This window comes from Osmia lignaria, chromosome 14 (assembly GCF_051020975.1).
Source record: "Osmia lignaria lignaria isolate PbOS001 chromosome 14, iyOsmLign1, whole genome shotgun sequence".
Lineage (NCBI taxonomy): Eukaryota > Metazoa > Arthropoda > Insecta > Hymenoptera > Megachilidae > Osmia > Osmia lignaria.
The window spans coordinates 4,498,771-4,521,077 of record NC_135045.1 but is presented as its reverse complement, the minus strand read 5'-3'; the positions used below and the strand labels follow the sequence as shown (position 1 = coordinate 4,521,077).

General features: G+C 42.2%; 3 protein-coding genes across 13 annotated transcripts in view; 1 reads left to right on the top strand and 2 right to left on the bottom strand.

The window, feature by feature from the left end:
- Window positions 1-1,458, bottom strand: part of LOC117607149 (cytosolic carboxypeptidase 2) — a 4,254-nt gene extending 2,796 nt beyond the window's left edge. Inside the window, exons 1-6 of the mRNA XM_034330444.2 lie at window positions 1,343-1,458; window positions 1,036-1,253; window positions 817-969; window positions 440-747; window positions 229-375; window positions 64-175 (exon numbers count right to left, since the gene is read on the bottom strand). Of these exons, the coding sequence (XP_034186335.2) occupies window positions 64-175; window positions 229-375; window positions 440-747; window positions 817-969; window positions 1,036-1,253; window positions 1,343-1,415 (1,011 nt within the window). The 5' untranslated portion in view covers window positions 1,416-1,458. The remainder of the gene's footprint in view (window positions 1-63; window positions 176-228; window positions 376-439; window positions 748-816; window positions 970-1,035; window positions 1,254-1,342) is intronic.
- Nadsyn (NAD synthetase) overlaps window positions 1-7,681 on the top strand; it is a 19,652-nt gene extending 11,971 nt beyond the window's left edge. For 5 of the 8 annotated variants that reach the window (XM_076692166.1, XM_076692165.1, XM_076692163.1 and 2 more), the window contains exons 2-13: window positions 2,329-2,534; window positions 2,669-2,924; window positions 3,012-3,204; window positions 3,342-3,582; window positions 3,648-3,887; window positions 3,963-4,078; window positions 4,141-4,445; window positions 4,526-4,734; window positions 4,812-5,037; window positions 5,104-5,280; window positions 5,341-5,443; window positions 5,688-7,681. In XM_076692166.1, coding sequence (XP_076548281.1) covers window positions 2,389-2,534; window positions 2,669-2,924; window positions 3,012-3,204; window positions 3,342-3,582; window positions 3,648-3,887; window positions 3,963-4,078; window positions 4,141-4,445; window positions 4,526-4,734; window positions 4,812-5,037; window positions 5,104-5,280; window positions 5,341-5,443; window positions 5,688-5,716 — 2,241 coding nt within the window. In that variant the 5' untranslated portion in view covers window positions 2,329-2,388 and the 3' untranslated portion in view covers window positions 5,717-7,681. Of the gene's footprint in view, window positions 1-2,328; window positions 2,535-2,668; window positions 2,925-3,011; window positions 3,205-3,341; window positions 3,583-3,647; window positions 3,888-3,962; window positions 4,079-4,140; window positions 4,446-4,525; window positions 4,735-4,811; window positions 5,038-5,103; window positions 5,281-5,326; window positions 5,444-5,687 lie in introns of those variants that run through there. The other 3 variants (XR_013063446.1, XM_076692167.1, XM_076692168.1) reach the window with 3 other exon arrangements.
- Window positions 7,255-22,307, bottom strand: LOC117607151 (uncharacterized). Of its 4 annotated transcripts, none has more exons than XM_034330447.2 (10): window positions 21,559-22,307; window positions 13,625-14,046; window positions 12,993-13,470; window positions 11,930-12,479; window positions 11,286-11,557; window positions 10,725-10,927; window positions 10,202-10,339; window positions 9,686-9,985; window positions 9,249-9,407; window positions 7,255-8,859 (listed from the first exon to the last, which is right to left on the bottom strand). In XM_034330447.2, exons 1-10 carry the CDS (start codon window positions 21,713-21,715, stop codon window positions 8,734-8,736), a joined length of 2,805 nt encoding a protein of 934 aa, XP_034186338.1. In that variant the 5' UTR covers window positions 21,716-22,307; the 3' UTR covers window positions 7,255-8,733. The 4 variants fall into 4 exon arrangements, with proteins under 4 accessions (XP_034186338.1, XP_034186337.1, XP_034186336.1 ...); XM_034330446.2 differs by having other exon boundaries at window positions 10,725-10,945; window positions 11,292-11,557; window positions 21,559-22,306; XM_034330445.2 differs by having other exon boundaries at window positions 10,725-10,945; window positions 21,559-22,305.

Sequence of the window (22,307 nt, the reverse complement as noted above, 5' to 3'; positions counted from 1 at the left end):
AGTTTGTCTCAATTATTACCAAAATCATATTTATATATGGTGTACCAAGATTATAAATTTCACCTGTAAATCAGTATAGGTGTAAGGATAACAATGTGCCAAGTAGACTGTGTCTCTATCATGAGGGAAAGAAACATTGAACGTCAACGTATGTTTTTCCTTCTCTTCGTCGCTTCTGAAAGAAAATATATAAGTATACAAGAAACTTGTGTGAGGATATCAACGTACGATGAATCGTTTCTGTAGTAGGCAATATTGTCACCGCATCTTCTCCACCCAACGGCACGTTGCTTGGCATCTTCTGTCGAGTACAATAATGGTCGCAGACCTTCGTTGTATAAACTTTCTTCTTTACAAAGATTCACAATAGATAATCTGTAATTATTATTTTTCCATCAGGATCTCTATTAATAAATGACCAAGGAAGATGTATATGCACCTGTAAGTGGTTCTACTCCTTGTATTTGATATTCTAAAGTAATACCACTGTGTATGCCTCTGAGTATAAAGATCCTTCCTCAGATACAGCTGATAATACGTATCAGTGATTTTGACAACTTTACAGAGGTTTCCAGACTCGAAACGTGATTCGAAATGCAGGTCACTGCTGCTGTCTGTTGTATCAGATCTGGCTACGAAGAACAAGTTATTATTGTCAGTTTCCTTTGATTCGTATCCACTGGAGTCTGTGGAAAATTCTGATGGAAATGGTAAAACTGTGCTCCCTCCTACGCATGATCTGCTGAACTAAAGATTGTTAAATGTATCAATTATAATATACGAGAAATAGTAAATAAAAAATGAATTGTAACTAACGTAGTTGGTGATGCTTGTGGGGTAATAACGGAATACTACGGATCCAAATTCGTCCCCTAATGGTTTTGGTCGTGGTTCCTTGCCGGTTGCCATGTAAAATGGCTCTGGAATGTTTCGTGTGTATTCTATGTGTCTCACCCTTTCTGGAAGTACCTGGATATTTAAAAAATAATTACACCTCCTGTTTCAATCGTAATTAATAAATAATTGTTTATTCACTTGGCATTCCGTCGGCCACCTCGCAGCTTCCTGAGTAATTCCATCTATCATGCAACGCGAATCCAACACGTTTCGAAGGGTCTCTTTCGATTGATCTTCTCTAGTACCAAATGGTACCGAGAACAATGATAGTTCTGTTTCCCTTCGGGGTACATCGTAACGTCCTAATTGTAGTAATTGCACTTCCTGAAGTTTGCTAAAATTTGCTAGCGCACCCCCTCGTAAATAAAAATAAGAAAGACAATTTTGATAATTTTCTTATAACTTAATCTTGCATAAAAATCTTTAATAGAAAATATATACTTACCAGGAATTGGTTGCACCGGAAATAGCATGGCTTGTAGTTCTTTGACCCTGCTACCAGTTAAAAGATCAGCCATTTTTCGTTATCTCCCTTCCGTTTCACCCTCATCCTCTTCGTTGCCGATCTCATGATTATCGAATTTCACAATTTCTTTCTCAAGATGTTTTTCAACTTTCTCTCGTCTCGAACTTGTGATCCATAAGATTCTCTTATCCAGCGTGTACCTCGAACTGGTGTTATTCATTATTTTTAAGTCTTTATTATTCGATCTTCGCTCGGAGATTTTCAGTTGTAGCCATTTGGCCGAATGTAACGCGCGAACTGTGACCAAGAACTTTGCCCTCGACGAAGAGAAATTCTGTGGAAGCTACCCCGTCGATCGTCCTGACAACGGTGAAACAGGGGCGGAGTCAGTTACTTCATGATCGTTCGAAGCACCCTCGATTCTTCGGGGTTCGTCGTTCTATCTCGATCTAACTTGAACTTCCTTTATCGATCTTTTGTGTTTTCTTCAAGGTGCCGAATAAACTACTTTTTGGTCTCCTCTTTTAGAATAACAATTCTAACATCGTTTCATTAGCATTATCAATACAAGATGACTAATTTCTGATTACATCAATTGGTAATGAAATTGTCACAAGAACCTAAATGCATGTTGTTTCTTGATGTGTACGGTTTAAAAGACATATCGATCTCGAGAATAATAGAATGGTTCGTCACGAAGGTCTTCGATTAATCAAGGAACTCGTCGGCAATTTCCTTGCAAGCATTCATAGACATTCCTTCGCGTAGTCGCACGAACCAGTCGAGCCAATTTTCCATCCCTTTCTCTGCCGTTGAAAATTATTGATCAATCAACGTTCGTCGGTCTCGAGAACTGATGTACTGTTATTTCTTCTTGTCGATCAATGAAATCTGATAGGTCAATATCATACCGATACCTCTTTTTAACATGGTTTTACATTACAATTATTTTCTTTCTGTTTCAGGTAGATAGATTTTTGGTGGATTTTTCTATTTGGATTAATTAATTAGAGAAGATTTTAACGATGGGTCGTACGGTGACTGTGGCTGTTTGCACATTGAACCAGTGGGCGATGGATTTCGATGGGAATTCCAGAAGGATTTTGCAAAGTATTCAGGAAGCTAAGGATGCTGGCGCTACTTATAGAAGTGGACCAGAATTGGAAATTAGGTAAGATCTGCGTTTCTTCTCGACTTCTTCTAAGAGAACGGAAGAAGAAGCGAAGAACGCTTTTGCTTATTTTATTATAGAATCCAGAGTATACGAACTCCAATAGTTAATAGATTGTTAATTAATGCCAACAGCGGTTACGGCTGCGAGGACCACTTCTACGAGTCGGACACCTTGCTCCACAGCTGGGAGGTGCTGGCAACGATCATCAAATCACCGGTCGTTAAAGATATGCTAATCGACGTTGGTATGCCGGTCATGCACAAGAATGTGACGTACAACTGTCGGGTGTCCTTCCTGAACCGTCGTATTCTGCTGATCAGACCCAAGATGCACATGTGCGAGAACGGGAATTACAGAGAAACCAGATGGTTCTCGCCGTGGACCAAGGTTCTCTTAGATTGAACGCCTGATGCATAGTATATCGGTAGATTTCGACCTTCCGAATAGTTAAGCATTCTCTGATTTTTATTACAGGAACGTACGGTGGAGGATTATTTTTTGCCAAGGATGATCTCACAGATCACTGGCCAAACGGTGGTACCATTCGGCGACGCTGTTATTTCCACCAGAGACACGTGTGTGGGCTTCGAAATTTGCGAGGAACTGTGGAACCCTATGAGCAATCACATTCCAACGTGCCTGGACGGCGTTGAGATTATTGTGAATGGTAAACAGAGAAGAAAACTATTTGCAGAGATGATAATTTGGCTCTGATTAATGTTATAATGTAATCGCTGTCATCTCTCTACCAGTACCTGAATCTTTTTAATAACTTAATCTCACGTGATGCTTTATAATTCAAAGGTAGCGGCTCCTATTTCGAGCTTCGAAAAGGATACGTCACCGTCGACCTCGTTAAGTCAGCCACATTCAAGTCTGGTGGTTGTTACATGTTCAGCAATTTACGTGGTTGCGATGGTTCCAGAGTCTACTTTAACGGTGGATCCTCCATCAGTCTGAACGGTCAGATATTGAACCGTGGCAAAGAGTTTGCCCTTGACGATGTAGAAGTAATCGTAGCGACATTCGATTTAGAGGATATAAGGTTTGATAATAATAATCAGTGAATCAGGAAGCATTATAGTTAATATGTACGATCGTTTCGATCAGGAGCTACAGGAATCAGATCAGATCGCGTTCTCACTTGGCTGCAAGATCACCAAGCTATCCACGTGTCAAAGTTGACTTTGCTCTTACTTCTGAGGACTTGATATCGACTCCTCCTGACCGACCACTCGGCGTTGATCTTGGACCTTATGAAAATGACAATCCAGCTAGGAAGCTTGTTTATCATACTCCTGAAGAAGAGATCTCGATGGCGCCTGCTTGCTGGCTATGGGACTACCTCAGGTTCGTTGCTTGTATTTTAGGCTATCGGTTTTTTAATTGACTTTGGTATTTATTTGTTGTCTTGTTTCATATAAGGCGCTCTTGTCAAGGAGGATTTTTTTTACCCTTAAGTGGCGGGGTTGATTCTGCTTCATCTGCATGCATGGTTTATTCCATGTGCAACATGATCGTGGACTCGGTTAACGAAGGAGGTACGTGTTGTTGCTTCAAATTCATATGGGATTGGTATTCATCTAATAACGTGTTCGATCAGATGTTCAGGTGCTGTCAGATATCAGGAGAATAGTCGGTGACTGCGAATACGTACCCACCGATCCAAAACAATTATGCAATACCATTTTAGTCACTTGTTACATGGGTACCGAAAATTCGTCTGCCGCGACGAAAGCACGAGCTGCTGAGCTTGCTAATCAAATTGGATCTTATCATCATAGTATACTCATCGATCTTGCAGTCTCTGCTATTCTGAACATTTTTCAACAAGTCACCAAACTAACACCAAGATTTAAAGTACAAGGAGGTTCTCCCAGGGAGAATTTAGCTCTTCAGAATATACAGGTGAGTATCTATTTTAATAAATCACTACTGTTCTTTTATTCAATAAACAGGATTTAAGCGAGCGTGATTCTGTTTTCAAGGCACGTTTGAGAATGGTGATAGCTTATTTATTCGCCCAGTTAATGTTATTGGTCAGAGGACGACCAGGTGGTCTTCTCGTGTTGGGAAGTAGTAATGTTGATGAAGCACTTCGAGGATATTTCACTAAATACGATTGTAGCAGTGCCGACATCAACCCCATAGGTGGAATTGCAAAGAATGATTTAAAGTCATTCCTTGTTTACTTCAGGTTGACATCTAGTCTAATTTTCTTTTGAGTTTCTTCATTTTCAATAGAAGTATAAATAATTATTGAACCTGCTTCAGGAAGAAACATGGAATCACTGCTTTAGACAAGATTCTAGACGCTCCTCCAACTGCAGAATTAGAGCCTTTACAAGGAGGGCAACTTTCACAGTTGGATGAAGTGGACATGGGTATGACGTACAAGGAACTCGGTACTTTTGGACGCTTAAGAAAACAACATTGCGCTGGTCCTTTCTCCATGTTTTGTAAGCTTGTTCATATGTGGGACAAATGTACTCCAAAAGAGGTAGACATGCTTTTACTTATCTCGATCCACAAATTGTAAGCATTCTTAAACTAGGATTCTTTGCAGGTGGCTGATAAAGTGAAACACTTTTATAGATGCTATGCAATAAATCGACATAAGATGACGATCCTTACACCGTCCTGTCACGCGGAGACTTACAGTCCCGACGATAATAGATTCGATCATAGACCTTTCTTATATAATCACACATGGAAGTGGCAATTTAATGCGATCGACGAACAGGTTAGTTATTACTTTTCGTATTTCAATTGAAAGATTGATTAAACAGATATATGATCACAGATGAAACGTCTTCTCAACGAGGAGAAGTCACCAGGAGGTCGAAAGGATGCGCCCAAGGTACCTGCTAAGTTCAGAAACATTCCGTCCAGCTTCGTAATCAGTAGTGAGTAAATAAAAAAAAAAGAATCGCTGGTGAAGCCTCGATTCGTGGGCCAGACAAAATCGTCTGTAAGAGAACGATTCCCCTGCGTGTATACCGAGTTAAACAGCGTTTACTGATGAAAACAACGAGTCGGTGTCGAGCAGGACGCCGACACCCGACCATCTACTATTTTAACCCACCGTACATATCCGTTCGTCGCGTGTTTGCCGAGGAATCATCACACCGGCATCATTCTCTGTTGCAGATAAAACACATCCTGGAGTAGTAGTTTAACCGTAGCAGTAGCACTCTCTGTCTCTTATCATTTTGACATTGCAGCCCAGCGAGCACGCCAAAACTATACAAGATTTCTAATAGAACGTTCGATCGTACGACGGATCCATTGTTCCATTGGCACTGTTTCTTCTGTCAAAACTCTCGTCCCAATGAAGCTCGGATTGGATTGTGCGATGAAGAAACTTGTCGCTGGAAGAATCGCATGACTCATAGATTGTATTATATTAATGCAATTAATGAGCGGTTGTAAAAGTATCAAAGATAAACGTATATATATATATATATTTATACAGAGATTCTTGTGATATTGATTATTCATACCTTTGTCCAAATCAAGAGTAAAAGAAGAGGGTAGGGCACTCCGTCTCCATAGTATATTAATTTTATTATTTTTTTCCATTTCTACATACACAGACAGCGCGTATCCGCATTTCATTACGGTCAGCATCAATTAATGACGATCGGGTTAAGGATCAAGATCTATACTCTTTTTCTGATGAAGATTGGTCAACGCTTTCAAAATTCCTTGAATGCGATATACACAGTATCTTGAACAGTCATGTGAAACACACTTTTCCTTTCGTTGATCATGCAGTCACAAACGCGCATCCAACACTCGCTCAGGTTCAAACATACATGGTGCACCTTATGGATTCGTAATCTTTCACCCAACAAGGAGAAGAGTCGTTCCTGTAGACATTAATAACGTAGGTATACATATGTTTTCTTTGTATATAACTATATATCTATATATATTTATTTATATATTAATAATAAAGTCAATAACCAAAACTATTAATCGAGCAGCAATAACGATATTCAAAATAATATAATATTAATTATTGCAATAGTACTAGAGGATGATAAGAGTCTTGTCGCTTTGATGCGTCAAGATGAATAACTATTGATGAATATTTATGTAAAATGATAGCAGGTATAAATGGAACTTTATATTAATAATGATGATAAAAATATCTAAGTGCTACTGTTTCAGACAATACTGGACGTAAATTAAATAATCATGATAGAAATAATAATATTAATAATAATAATAATAATAATAATATATAATAATATAATATAATAATATTAGCAATAAAATATTCGTAACGATGAACAGATTGCGACGAGAAGTACCATCGTCCTTGAGTATTGTCAAGGGAGATACGCGAAGTTAGTATACATTATCGATATGTATAAAGGTACTGATATATAATAATTATTGAAAGTTAAGACTCTGTTTCGTCTCGTGCAATCCGCTATTAACATTTACTATTTACAAATTACCCAATATTCATCGGATAAATAACGTCGTCTATTCGGTATATTGAAAAATCGTTAAATGATCTTGTAAATACAATTAACAGCTACCTGTACGTGAATACTATTTACATCAATCGCGAGTTTATAGGAGGCTTAACGTTTTAATCGAGATGTCGTTCATCTAAAATATATTTCCTTGGATTTTAATATCAAATCAAACACTATCCTCAACACCTCCAGATTCCCTCCAACTTAGTTCAACATCCTCTGTAAAATCTGTCTGAAATTCATAAAAAAAAAAAAAAAATTCTATTCTTGTATACAATATCCATGCAATTCTACAATAAATTGAGAATACTATTTATAAGACTTTAATTCAGCACCCTATTTACCCCTGGAAAGTATACATATACCCGTTTCACGGTCGCCATCATCATCTCTACCTACCTAACTGGGATTTAATTTACTCGCGATATTCCAAGTCCTCCTCACGACGAAGACTCGAACCATTTTCTCAACGATAATGTTGAATCGCGAATTTATTCGCACACGGTTTTTTATTACTGTACGTGCACCCACGTGTCACCCAAATAAACATATGTCCTACCACCGTAGAATTGCACGAAACCCCATTGTGTGTACGTGTATGTGTTCACGGCTGTTTCCCAAATAAAATTTGACCAATGATTAAAAAAAAAAGATTACAATTTTTTTAAATACAAAAACCGCCGTGTAAAAGAATGTGTATATGTGTGTCGTGTGATCTCACTCCACTATGTTGGTGCGTAACCCCATTTGAAAGAACCAAGGTGCAATAAGCGAAATCTTGTGCGCGGAGGAGTGAGTAAAATCGTGTCTTATCATATCACAGATTTCCCAAGGTGCGTATCGATAGGTGTTTATTAATTACTTAATTAAAAAAAAAAAAAGAAAAAGAAAAAAATTCTTTTCGTTTCCCCGAACGCGTCAGTCAACGAGGAACGCTACGATCTAAGAGAAACAATTACCTCGAGACACGATATATCGTTATTTCGACGTAACAAGTTCGAGAAGCACCTAACGCCTCCCCGGGCGTTAAATGCTTCCCCGTGATCGTTTCACCCTAGAAGTCGGAAATCAACGTAACTTGCCGTACATCGCTTGAAAAAAAAAAAAGAAATCGTTCCAAAAAAAGAAAAAAAAAAGAATTGCGCTCTCCCATCTCGAGTGAGAGACGGCCGTCATTCCTGAAACGTTCGATCCGAGTCTTCGGGTGTATTTTTTTCTGTTAATTTCGCGACTTAGACTTGTCTTCGTTCCCTAAACCTAAATATAGCAAATAGTCTATACAATTATCGTTTAGATGTATATTATACAAAATTTACCTACATACGTTCGGTAAGAATCGACGCGCCAAAAATATCGCGTACACTATAGCGCAATACTGTGTATACAAAGTTGCGTGTTTCTTTTGTTCTATGTTCACGTGTGGGGAGGAACAAGAATCCTGAAAATCCTGCTGGAATCCATGGGAATTCCGCTTCGAAATTTCTCGGTAATCCGATCGTCATCGGCCTACGGTGCCGTCCTGTGTCACCGCTAATGTGGCGCCACCTGCAGGTACTTTTCGCGCGACGTTTACTCCGGGATCCATGGGATGGTGTATCCGATCGGGTGGCTAAACAAAATCGGAGCCAGCCTTCTCTTCATCCTCTTAACCATCTCTTCTCTGATCCGTCCACCTTTCCTAGGTATCTTCTGGTGCCCGGCCGTCAGAAGCTGGACGCCCGACCCAAATGCAATAACGTCGTGGCGCGTTGAAGAGGCGCCTCGAGGCTTTTCGAGGCAGACTTTACGCAGCTGTCCGCATTCCGCGAGTCCCGTTGCAACAGGCCACCCTGAAGAGTTACATTGACCAAGAACAATTTCGTGTTCTTGCATCTGTTATGTTTTTTTGTTCGAATATCGGATTCTCTGCTCGTCTGTCTTCGTATATTCTAACACACGTTTTATTGTCTAAATATTTTTTCGTGTTTTTTTTTTTTTTTTTTTTTTTTAAGCTTTACGCTTTACGAAATTCTTTGCTTTATCGTATTCCTTCGTACTCCCCCCCCCAATACCCTAGCCCGATATATAATTTTCTATTCGAACGTGTCCATCGTACGTGGAACGAAGGAACCGCGTATTTCGACGGTATCACCGACATTGTCGTTTATCTATTTACGACGGTGTGTGTGTTTAAAAACTGTCATTTACTTGGAACTCCAGTCGGAGTCTACGTGCGCACCTGGAGCAGCATGTTGGCGAAATTGCTGTTGGTGAACTTGAAGTGTCGCTTATCGTAGAACTTCAACAGAGCCGGGCTGTACGGGTGCTTATCTTTCAGGTGAAGGTAATGAACCTCCGGCTCCTGCGTCGTGTGACCACATTCCTCGCACACGTACACCTGGATCATACAACAAAAATACCAGTTAGATTTTCCATTTCAGTATGATTTCAGCTATGTTCCGACCATGATTTGTATTGTAGGCAACGAATGGGGTCAACATGTTCTTGGGATATTGCTTGTTTCAAGATATTGTTATCACGACTTAAACAATTAGTCAGGCTAGTACTTTACATCCGTTTCTTTTCCATTGATAATCGTCAGTACAAATTCCAGAAATGAGATAACATTCGTCTATACAAAATTGTCCTCCCGCTCTCGTTTATTTTTATTCGTACCTTGGTGCGACGTTCCTTATACGCGTACTGATGCTGAACACCATGAACCTTAAGGCAGTGACTTTCCAGAGAGCACCTCTGGGTAAAGCTCTTCTCACAAAGATTGCACTTGTAGGGTCGAACGCCTGTGTGCGTCCTGGTGTGCCTCTTCAAGTCGAACGTGTCGTTGAAGCCTTTGCCACAGAATGTGCATAAGTAACGTTTCACGTCGCTGTGACACTTCATGTGACGATTCAGTAATCGTTGTAGGCTGAAGTTCTTGCTACACACACGACACGTGAACCGGTTTGGATCGTCGTCCTAAATAATAAAAGAGATCTTTTGTTATCTGTATTTCTTAATACAGTGAACTTTTGAAGCACCCTATACAATAGCAGAAAACTGGAACGCTAATCAGATACTCTGGATCTAGCGGCGTAAGATATGAATTCAGTAAAGTTCGAGGAATGCTAATCAGGCGTTAAGAAAAATATTAGATATATATGGCGAAGAAAAGCGTTCAAGAATGACGTTTACCTTGCCAGGCGGAGGTCGGGTTGCCCTCTCTTCCTCGCGATTAGCAGCTGCCTGTCTCTGACCCTCGATAGCCAAAGGATTTTTAATTCCGTGGCCACCGTTAACGAACTCCAACTGACAATCACCAGGCAGTCCCAGCTATGAATAGATAAGAACAATCAATTTCAACTTCTCACTTAAATCGCTCTTACTCTTCGATTCATGACAGTGGATGAAGCACTCAATTTGATTGGCATTGCATAATGGCGTGATTCTGTTGGATGAATCAATCTTAAAGCAAGTTGTTTTAAAAATATTTATTTGAACGTCTATATGGCAATGTTTGAAACAACAGAAAATAAATGTCATATAATTTTTTCAACAAAAAATTAAAATTACAAAGTCCACTCTTTAAATAGCTGAATGGAGAAGATAAATAGGTGATTTTGATAAACAGAGCCATATAGGTACGAACTGGCCATGTTTAGCCCTAACAGCAACAAAGAAAACTATGCTTTTGCCTGGATCAATTTCGGGTGCTTACCCTTTGCTGTAGTACACCGACCCGTTGCGTCAGTGGTGGTTCTCCAACGGGCCCGGTCGGCTGTACGGATGCCGTGGACACTGTGGTAGCTGGGCTGGGGGCGTGTTCCATCAAGGCGCACGAAGGTGACGTGCTGGTCGATGCGGTATCCAACGAACAACTGGCTGCACCGGGACTTGGCAAACTTCCACCTACGCTGCTCCCTGAATCCAGTTCCAGACCTTCGAATCAATTTTGTCCAATGTTTAATTCACTAAAAGCTAAGGATACATGTAGTAAGGTCCAAAAATCTTCAGCATTGATTCATACCTCCAGAGGAGAAAAACGGAACTTGTGCACCTTACTACGTAGATCCCACGATTATTTAATCCATTTCAATATTATTTTTGTTACGATATCGTTACGGTCACTTGGCATACGACATTTATTCAAACATTTAAAGCGATCAATCGTCCACAAAGAGAATGCAATGATTATGATGTATTTCAAATAAATTAGAGATGATTTGTTTTTAAAGTACTTATTACGATATTGTAGCACAAAATAAGTAGAAACACTAACCACTACCGGTGAAGCTTAATCCTGGGCTCAGGAGTCCTTGATGTTGTTGGTGAGGCGAGGGAGCAGTCTGTTGCTGTTGTTGCTGATGCTGTAATTGAACCTGTATCTGCAACTGCTGCAACTGTGGTTCCGACTGATTCTGATGATTCTGATTGATGTGAAGCGCCAGTTCTGGACGTTCTTTCGAGACCGACTGATAACTCGACTCGCCCGTCGTGTATGCCAAGCCTAATTTAGAGGTGCTGAAATGTTGAGGAGCCGCCGTGTAGTGCCTGAACAAAGACGGTTATTTATTTGTATTATATTGGGACGGTTGACGAGCGACTTTCCCATCATTTCATCGATCGTTCCAAAATGGAAGATTAGCCTCTCAGGTAAAGTATTAATCGTTATATGATAGCAGTCAAGTGTTAAGGAGACACCCTGCATATGTTTTAATGAAAGATCTCTTTTTACACCGCTTTGCTTTCGATCCGCCTGAAAACTGTGGGAACCAGCAACGCAAACAATTGCGAAGTGCGAAGGGTTAAAGAGCAGATTACTTTCACAGGAACGAATATTTGCATAAGTGTACCGTATCGCGTGCGACCATCGAAAGTAGCTCGATTCGAAGGAACACCGATCGCTGCTCGAATACCGCTTACCTAGACGTATCGAAACCTCTGGTCAAGGCCATGCTGTGCTCCGGGAAAGGATCGACGCTAGGCTCGACGGGAGTGGTCATCTGACCGGCATCCTGACCGATACCGCTTCCAGCCGAAGCAGGCGAATGCAACGACTCCTCGAGAAGATCGTTGCTACCATCTTCGGCGGGTAGCCTTGGTAGAAATAGGTCAGCAGCGTCGCCCAAACTTTCCAAAAGGGCCGTGTGATCCGACGGTGAACTGAAGGTTAGAGTGGCAGTGAATTGAAGAGGATCCACCACGGCACCTGTCACCATGTCCACCATCATCCCGGTATCCGTCATATCGTAGGTGCTGTACTGTCCGGATAGGAGGTCGTTCGCTTGGATCTTATACGGCGACAGATCCTCTTCTTCTTTCAACGTCAAACCATAGGACGCGCAGACATTTTGCAAAAGAGAGTATTGTTTTCCTTCTTGGGCGTTGTATTGAGAATGCTGGGAATTGACATCCTGTTGGCCCGTGTCGCACTCCATTCCCACCGTCGGCGATGGCGTCAAGTATCCATTTCCTGAAACGATAATTTCACGTTTGTTAGGAAAACGATGCACTTTGAACGATGGAATTTCGTGTACCCCGTCCGAGTCTAAAAAAAAACTATTCTCAAGGATTGAATATATTGTCGTGTTTTGTTTGCGTCGGTTCTCAAAACTTTCAGAGTGACCCTGATAGTAAAGGAACGATGATCCTCGTGATATTCGGCTTGTTTCGATGGGTGATGCTGAAAGTTTTGAGAATCGGCCAATAGAACGATACGTCACATACAACAATTGTTGCCTCTTGCAGCGTCATCTGTCGAATGCTTTGGCTGCAAGTAGAGCGAGGCTGTAAACTGTGCTTGAAGGGTCGAGCGTTGTTTTTCTTAAGTCAGCCGTGAATTGTGTCGCTTATTTTGGCTGCGATTCTCAAAACTTTCAGAGCGACCCTCGTGCTATCGACAGCACAAGTGTGACTCGATATTACTTCAGAAACTAGGGTAGGTATAACGAAGGAGGAAGAGGGTGGATCTGATCGATGACCCTACCTTGAGTGCTGTTGTACTGATTAGCGAAATTCGCCAGGTTGTTGCCGCCTTTGAGGGACTCGTAGAAGGGTGGAAGGGATCCGGTGGGCGGCGAACTGGGTCCGTAGTTTCCACGACCGCCGTTCCCTCCGGGATTCATTCCACCGCCCCCGGCGCCACCGCCGACCGCGCCGCCTCCTCCGCTGCCACCGGTCACCGCGCCACCGCTACAATAATTGCCAGTTCCGCCCGAACTCGACGACGACGAACTGCCAGAGTTGTTGGATCCGCCGCTCGAACCGGAACTACCGTTATTACCGGAACTGGAGGATCTTCCGTGGCCGGCCGCTGCGTGGACGACCTGAGGACCGGACAGTCGCATGGCTAACAAAGGCCTAGCGATCGAATTACCGATCGCACGCGACACTTTTGCGCCTTCGCGGCCTCGTTCCTCGTCCTCTTCCTTTCTCTTCGGGACGGCGTAATCGATAGGCTGTTCCTGCATAGATAACATATTCAATGTCATTTATCCTAGGGATCGGTCGACTGGTACACGCATCGGTTAGGTATTTCTAACGGTGTTCCCCAAAGAATTACTTTATTCTATCCATCCTTGTCGAAGGTGAGAATTTAGAGACAAAGTATATGTTTACCTGTTCTGGTTCTTGGGTCTGTGGCATCTCAACTTTGTCCTCTCTCCTAGAAGCTGATTGATTCTGAGAGGGAACCCTTTGGATGACGGAGACCCTGGTAGGTGGTTCGACTCTCGGTGTCTTTGGAGGGGTGCTGGGTCTTGGCAGCACCAGCTTCTCTGATTTCGTGAGAAATTGAGAAGCATCGCTGGAGGATGGTGCGATCGGCGGGCTGCTATACTCTTTGCGTTCAGCCCGGGTCAAAACGTGACCTCTGCTTCCGTACGGGACATCTCCGCCCAAGATACTCGAGATGAAGCGTCTAGGTGGTGTGCTGGTCGGCGTGCTGGTCGATTGCCATTGCGGTGGCGGTGAAGAAGCTGGACTAGTGCTGCGTAAGGATTCCGGGGTCGTCGCACGATCGTCGTCCGTTTTATCGCGATCTGTTGATTAATAAAAATTCGCATTAATATTGTTTATGGAATTCCATAAAGTCTTTGTTTCATAAAAACGATTATCAAAGGACAGAACGCGTAGAATATAGAGTGAAGGTTGTTTTAAAATTCGCAAAATTCAGCCCGGATAGGCGAAGGAGAAAAATTTCAATGCCCGACACGCGTCTTTGGAATACGTAATGAGCGAACGGTTGCTTATAATATGGGCCCCGTGGAACCACTATGGCTGAATTTACGAGCAACCTTGAGGGGGTACGTAGGTACCGTATGCTGTACTCTCTTTCCGCGCGTCCTTCACGCACCGCCTCGTAATTCGTCCTCGACGAGCGACGCTTATGTTTCGAGCACCATGTAACCCGCCGCGCCGTTAAAAAGCCATTCTATAAACCGCTGCGCCCCGTACCCGTGGGTGGTGAAGGGCACACCGTTTTCTCTTATTCGCAATCATTCGACTAACTGAATCCCGAAGGACTCGGTAATTCAGAGATTCTCTCGACAACGCGAATTACAAAATAAATCCGTTCGTACTTTGCAGCCTTTCACGATCGCAATTTGCGAAGAAGAAAACGGGACAGCGAGGAGCGCCCTTCAAGGACAGTCTGATGCAAGTAATTATTCGCCTGTCTGGAATCGTCTGATCGTTCGACCGAACGAAGGTGTCTGGCTGTGGTAATTTTCTCCCATTATCCGGCCCGTTCGCGTTCTCTTGACTTTGACATCGACTGTGCTTCACGAATGGAGCACGAGGACATCCTGTCGGTCGGCGAAGCCGTTCGAGCGGAAACCAGGAAACCCAGTCACGAGGACGGGTTGTTTTTGCGACCACGTGCTAGCTTGTTCGATCGGAGGAAAGCATTTTCCGTTCTTCGCTTTTCATCGTCATGGATCAAGAGATTAGATTTTAATTCGTCATCATTTCTAAAATACTTCAAATTTTGGCTATGGAGTAATTTTTTATCGGAGTAAGTAACTTCTGCCTTTTAACCGGAGGGTTAATTATTTCAGTATTAAATTTTCATCTGGTGACAAGCTGAATTGTTCGACAACTGAAAATGCCAGTGTTGGCAGAAAGATCTCGTTCCTGTTGGTAGACTCGAAGTACCGGTTGTTCTTGCTTCATCTCGCTCTTTCGACTCGCTCCCTTTCTTCCTCTTACTGTTTTAGACAAAAGAAGAAGAGGGTGGACGAGAAGAAGGAGGCTTCCTCTGTTAAGCAGAAGTAAAAGAGACAAAGAAATAGATCGGTACACCGGTCACGAAGCTCGTGCAGGTATTTATAGCACGGCCCCGGACCTGTTCGAGGGATTTGGTCGGGCAATCTCACGTACGATTCTTTCTGCCTCGAAGGTTGCTCAACCGCGAACGGGAACCGCCATTTTGGAGTCCTCTCCATCACGGAGCCCGTTCTGTTACCTTCGACCATCACGTGTGACGCAAGCGGTTGCGTAAAAACTCGTCGTTAGAAATGCTCTCTAAACTATTCTATACCACTATTTCTTCTTTTAACACGTTGTCTGCGGGAGACGCTTAAACGCGTCTTTTGCATACTGTTGGTAGAGAGCGGGAGACGCTTGAAACGCGTTGTACAGTAAAAATTAGGCGCCAGCCGTTGTGAGATGTGGGTAGGTATTACCACTACTACTATTACTACGTTATAGCTATTTTACGTGAAACGTAATTTCGTGTACGAATCTGAAAAACTTGCCCGCTTTACGGGGTGGATTGATGAAAAAAACGACCGCAAACAATGTGTTAACTTTGAGTGGAAAATTAGATTTTCCACACGACTATTTTCCATTTAATTATTTTTTAATGGTAAAAAATGGAACGTGGAAGATTCTTAAGGTGGATAGGTCTATTTCATGAAAGGTAAGCACCGACAGGTACAACCACTTCAACCTGACCATAAGTAACCCTTTATTAAGGATCATAATATAACACCGGTGCATCGAGGGGAGACCCTTAACGAGGGTTTCATGCCACATAAAATAACCGATAAAAAAAACTCTTCGAGCAAGTGCTTCATACTACAGGCCGTTCCATTTAATCCATCCATGCAATTATCCCTTGTATCGATCCTGCAACAACGTACAGAGTGTCAAGGGAATATTTGTTGGTTGGAAATTTCACGAAGAAACTCGACGGTTCGCTTAATTTGTAATTTGAATGAGAACGATCGACGCGACTGACAACTAAATCGCATCTCGCGACTCGAAATGCAAAACTCGGCTTGCCAACATGTAGAAACCGAATACACGAGTCGATAAGGTGTGATTGTACCACTGAAAAGAATGCGCATCGCGAATAACAACGCGATCGACATCGCGTTCCGATGCATTGCATCGAATCACTGACAGCTGACAACCGATCGATCCGATCGTTTCGATCTATCTTACATGCATGTTTCTTTTTTCAACGATCTTAAATAAGGGTACTTATCGTTGCAAAAGAATTCTGGAACCCATCGTGGGTAAATCCGAGGATGCAAATATCTTCCTACTATTGTATTAATGTCTTGTAGGTGCATATACGTGGAATTGTCGAGAAAGTCAAGCTAGTCACGCTGTGACAGCTTTGGGCGTCTAAGGTTTCAGAAACTCATGCAATTCAAATGAATCGAATATAATATGTATAAGTCATCGTACTTTATCGCGTATACAGCATGCGTGCTCAATCTACAGGGTGTCTCAAAACAGTTGCGGGTTTTTTAAATTAAAAAGGTGCAGCCTAATAATCTTGCTTTCGAGATACCGAGATATAAGCCGTTAAGTAATGGGCTTCCGGGGTACCCTAAACAGCTGATCAGGTTGAATGACACCTACAAGTCTATCTTCGATGAATTTTCTAAATACTGTATCGAAGAGTATGTACAGTACGGAGAAGAATGTTTGTGTGTGGACAGAAACGAGACTACACAGATTGTTACGTGTATCTGCGTAGCGTTTACGTAGCGGTACTGTGCGTGGGTGGAAGCATCGCGACCAGCAAGGTGACACTGTAAACGCAGCCATTCGGTTACCTTACGTAATGGAACCGCGCACACTGTCCCTCCTCCACCTCTGTCATCCGATAATCCTTCATCGACCTCTCATTTCCTTCTAACGCTTATCTCTTTTCCTCACACTTTACTCTACGTAATCTGTGAATAAACTTATACCAGTCATTTGATTGAAAAAAAAAAAAATCGTATGACATTGCACTTGCAGTTTCATGTACTCGATAAAAGTTGTATAACAGTTAATGGGTATAATTACCAGATGCTATCAAAAATTTCTAAGCATTCTTTTTTTATTTATCTACAGAAACTTACGCGAAACGTGTTCTCCGATATCTATGCGTAGCCTTGACATTCGTCGCGATTCCTCACGCGGAAGAGTGAACCGTGTTTACATCTATCACCGATGGTAACGCGCAAGAAAAACCGGTACACAAATGGCAGCGATCGTACGTACACGTTGCATCGATTTATAGATTCAATGAGAAAAAGAAAAACATTTTGTTTCCACTTATTTTTCTTCCGTGACACGACAGCGCGCGCGGTCCATTTGTTTTTGTAACAGCTATCGCAAAATCGTGTCACGAGAAGAGGCAGTGTTATTGCGAAATCGGTGATCGACCGTTGTTAATGCATCCGATCTAACGATTCCGTATAAAATATTCGGGTAAAACGATCTGTCGATTCTGATCTGATCTGTTCTTTTTCTTGCTGTCGGATGTTTTCTTCGATTCTGCTGTCGGTTAGTCGAATCGTTCAAAATTCAGGAGAAAAATAGAATTAAAAACAGCGATGGTTGCGAGTTAATAAATCAAGTAGAAAAATAGAAAGATAGTGGTCGACGAAGGACTTGGAGGCCGGCAACAGATTTATCGAGTGGAGCCGAGCGTTTTCTGCACTTGGCCCCCTTGCTTCGAAAGAATTTCGGTCACGGCCCTCTTGCGCCATTAGCCTCCGCCACAGTAGTTGCTAATGCGACTTGTTTCTCTGCGGACACCGCGACGTGCCTCCGTGTATTTGAACGTCAGTGAACAGGTGAGTTGAACGTGTGTATGTGCACGCGCCAGACGATGTACCTACTCTGTTCTACCTGCTTTACACGTCGCTTTCGACGACCAACCGAACCTGTTCTCCAGGCGTGACCACACGACTCCAGCAGCGTGTCGTTAGCTACGGAATTGATCATTTTTCGAATTCAAATTTTCGAATGTTCAAAAATCAATAACGTATCGTCAGTGCAACTGAAGTATTCGAGAAACAAATCTGCATATTTTTCATATCCTGACCGTTTCATTTCATTTCCTTACAAACGGCAAGCATTCTGCATATAAACACTTAGCAATGAATATAAATGTTACCATTAGCTTAGCAAGAATATACATGACCGGGAAATGAATCATCCTGAATCGAATAATATTCAATGTTTATCGAGTAGAAAAACAAAGGTAGAATTAAATGATTGCTCGCAGACAATTCGTTCCCATCGCTAGACAAGACCCGTACCTTCGGATACCCACATACCTGTAATGGCACACAGAGGTATGGGCACGCACACGCGTCTATTTCGAAATGCACGCACGATGAACACCGTAGTGCGGTGCATTGTAATTCGTCACGATGACTGCACATCCTGGTGTACTAGCCTTTGGCACAGGTGCGCGATTACCTGTACGTGTCAACGACAGGCGAACGCTTTACGTCTCGTCTCGTCTCGACTCGTCTCGTGCAAACGAGTTTCGTCTATGTACGTGCAATGTTAACTTTACCTTTGGAAAGTGACACGATTTAAAAACGGTACCTTCGCGATTTCGTTCGACTTTGCTTGAACGCTATTCGTCAAGCTATTGAAATATCAGTATTTCGAACGCGATGCCAGTGTACCTTATTCTTAATAGATGATTTTTAATTAGACAACGTCCTTCTGTCTCTCCCTCACCGTCTCTCGTCGACCTGACCAGATTCTAATGCCGGCGCTCGTTTCGCCTTGGCCGTCGTGGAATTACAGAGGAGACATTGAGACTGGAGATTGCGCAATTCATTGGAGAACCGTGCGAAACTTGAGGATTCTTATTGTAACGGGTAAGATTCTTATTGTGCAATATCGCGTAACGCGTTCGTGACCAAATTGAACCGTAACCGAGCAGTACACGTGGTAACACGCTAATGAGAATTTTTATATCCCACTTACGAGTGACCTAGACCAAATATCAAATACGAAATTAGGTTTACGAAATATTTCCTTCGGGCGTATCGGCATCGCGACGCATCGCTTATTCGGGCATCGAAGTCTCCGACCGTGGGTCCCTTACCGGGCGTTGAAGTCTCCACGCGCTTCACACTAAACGCTGTATAATTTATACAAAAATCGTATTTCCCATTAATTTAAAATACATTATGATTTAAAATGCTGTTAAAGTGGAAAAGAAAATTATTACTGCACAAGGAGGTCGAGATATAAATTTTTTGATTTCATTGCACAAATCAACAGGTAAAAAACTTCTGCAGTAACCTCGAACGCTTTTCATAGTCGTTCGAATACGTCAGCATGCGTTACAGGAGATTGTCGCTCTGATAAATTACTGAATCTCATGTAACGGGTAAACATAATAAATCTGTGAAGAACGTTGACTTCAACTCTATTAATATTTAATAGTTTTCTTCATTTTCAACGATCAACTTGTCAATCTTGCGTTTTTCTTTTCTGAGAACTCGCAGAAATAGATTGTTTTATAGTTTACGATAACTCAGTGATCTAATACGATAAATTACCTAACGATTGATAAAGAAAATGAACCATTTCATGTGAATTTTATGAATTAACGATTAATTTATAATTCAAATGTTAATCCCTTCGTTTTCGGTCGATAGTAATCGCGTCACAGTCCTCCTCGGCATTATATCCATGAAATTAGCGAGTTCGTGGCACGCGAAAATTTACGACACCGTGACGATGACGACGATAACGAAGCGACGCTAATAAACGAACGAAACAGCTTTACCGTTTCGTTTATCGTGCAATAATCGAAGATCGCAAGTACTCGGTTCGGGTTTCTAATAAAAAGAAGATGCCACCTTATCAAGAACCCTTTATTCGTCCCTTTTCAACCAACGAGTAATTAGGGTCGCCCGCTTTTAATTGACACGCTCATTGGTTAACGAGCAACGCTGACGTTGGAGCTGAAATTTGCACCTGCAGCAACGATAATCGATAGGGGCCATCGAACTGTCGAAATATGGACGATCCTGGCCCGTGAAAGCAGAAGAAAAAAAGAAGGAACCAGTGAAAAAGAGGAACCGGTTCGAGTCCATTTTTCTAAACCAGTTTAGGACCCAACTTCGTCTACTCACTATACCGTTGTAAAAGAACGCGTCAGACTATCGCCAACCGCCTCGAGCTGAAAACCCAATTAACTCGTCTCCCAATCAGTTACATAACTGGAAATCTGTTTCTATTTTAAACCAAAAGAGCCACTTTACGTGGGCGAAATTTCGGTGTCGCGAGAGAAACGAAGTTGATGACAAAGTTATCTCGTAGTTGGAGTTCTATTCGATTGGATTAATCACGTCCATTAGCATACAACTTCGTAGGGATATGCGTACGTGGATAATTTGAATTTCATGGAATCTACATAGGTGGTGAATCGTGCGCGGTAAAGAAAAATTGTTTACATACAGTTGTTTACGCATAATACCGTTGCTCGATTGTCGCGTAAAAAGAATAAATAACTGTGTAACGAGCACCATGAGAGATCGATGAAATGATTGTGTAATCGATGATAATACAAGCGCTGAAGTGTTTTCTCTATTTCATTCGTAATTCATCAATGTCACGAGCAATTGATGTTTTTCAAACGGAGCTTCGAAAAATTATCGAAAAGTTTTATCTTTTACGCGAAGCGACATTGCGCGAAGCGTGAGTTAAGGACAACTTTACAAATCAAATTTGCAAACGAACTCTTAAATTGCAACGGCACCTGTGCCATCCAACTCGTTTGCACCTGCGTGGCTGGCTTAAAATATTCTCGTGCGCCAACTTTTTTTTTTTCTTCTTTTTCAAGACCGTCAAGTGCAAGAAAGCAACCTCACCGGGTTAGAGGAAACCAAGAATTTTAATGAACCACCGAAACCGGCTTGCTACTCCTCGCGTCGTAACGATCTTTATCGCGAAACGATGAAATTGTTATAATTTTGCAAATTCATCGGACATTAATCTCTCGATCGTGTCTCTATACGCTCAATTAAGCTGAAACTTTCTAATTACTTTTTAATAAAGGACCCTCCCTTATAAATAATTCAACTTCTAATCCTCTAATCAAATATACGATACATTAGATTTTTTATCTATTCTTTGCATATTGGTCGACGGTATGGCTGACATAATAAGTATAAATATAATAGTTTGACGTTTCATTCTTCGTGACATTCATTGTTACAGCACGGTAGAGAACCTTCGGGATAGGAATTATTTAAAACAGAGAGAAAATTGATTTAGTAGGAAGGACTTACATTGGTGTTTGTTGACGATTAGACTGAGGGGCTCAGAGCTGCCAATGGGACTGTCCCTGCCGCTACCTGGTGGCGGGCTCTTGCCAAGGTGCTGTGCTTCGAGCAGCCTCAGTTGCTGCTGATGCAGCCGGTTCTTGATCAGGAATATCTTCGGCATCCTGACGTACGACGTTGGTGCTCTCGGCTAAACCTGTCACTTCACCCTTTTTATAGTTTCACGCCACCATAACCACGGCCGAGCGGAGCCGTGTTCCTTGAAACCATCAACCGCGCACCAATAAATCACTTCGTTCTGTCTTTTCCGGAATATATCTCTAACCAAGTGTCCTGCGAGTCACTCTCGACGACTAGATACAATCCAGAATTGTTCGTCTCTGTCACAGTATCAGCAACGAGTACGAATTCTCCAGCTGAAAAAAATCCAACGGCAATGGAAAAAATCCGATTGATTATTTAGCCAGTCAACGGATCACTCTTCCCAACGGTCACTATAATCGACGAAGCACGGCATTCGCGATGTCCAGGGATCGATTAGCCTCTCTTCTGTCCTCGGTCAGTCCCAAGGTCTCCCTCCTTCTTTCTTTCTTTCCTCCAAACACCGTGGGTCTTTCTCTTTCTTTCTTACAGATTTACAGTTATCCTGGACAGAGGCCGTAGATCGAACAAACGTACACGAACGACCGACCTCTGGTGAACGACTGAGACTCCGTTGCCCGTTCGCCAGACGGGGCCCCGGAGAGCCGAGCTCC

Bases quoted from the DNA above. Each gene is read 5' to 3' on its own strand.
- LOC117607151 (XM_034330445.2), bottom strand. From the start codon at position 21,715: ATGCCGAAGATATTCCTGATCAAGAACCGGCTGCATCAGCAGCAACTG. The intron at 12,480-12,992 runs GTAGGGTCATCG...TTATCGTTTCAG, and splicing joins TCAGTACAACAGCACTCAAG to GAAATGGATACTTGACGCCA. The intron at 9,986-10,201 runs GTAAACGTCATT...TTTATTATTTAG, and splicing joins CCCGACCTCCGCCTGGCAAG to GACGACGATCCAAACCGGTT.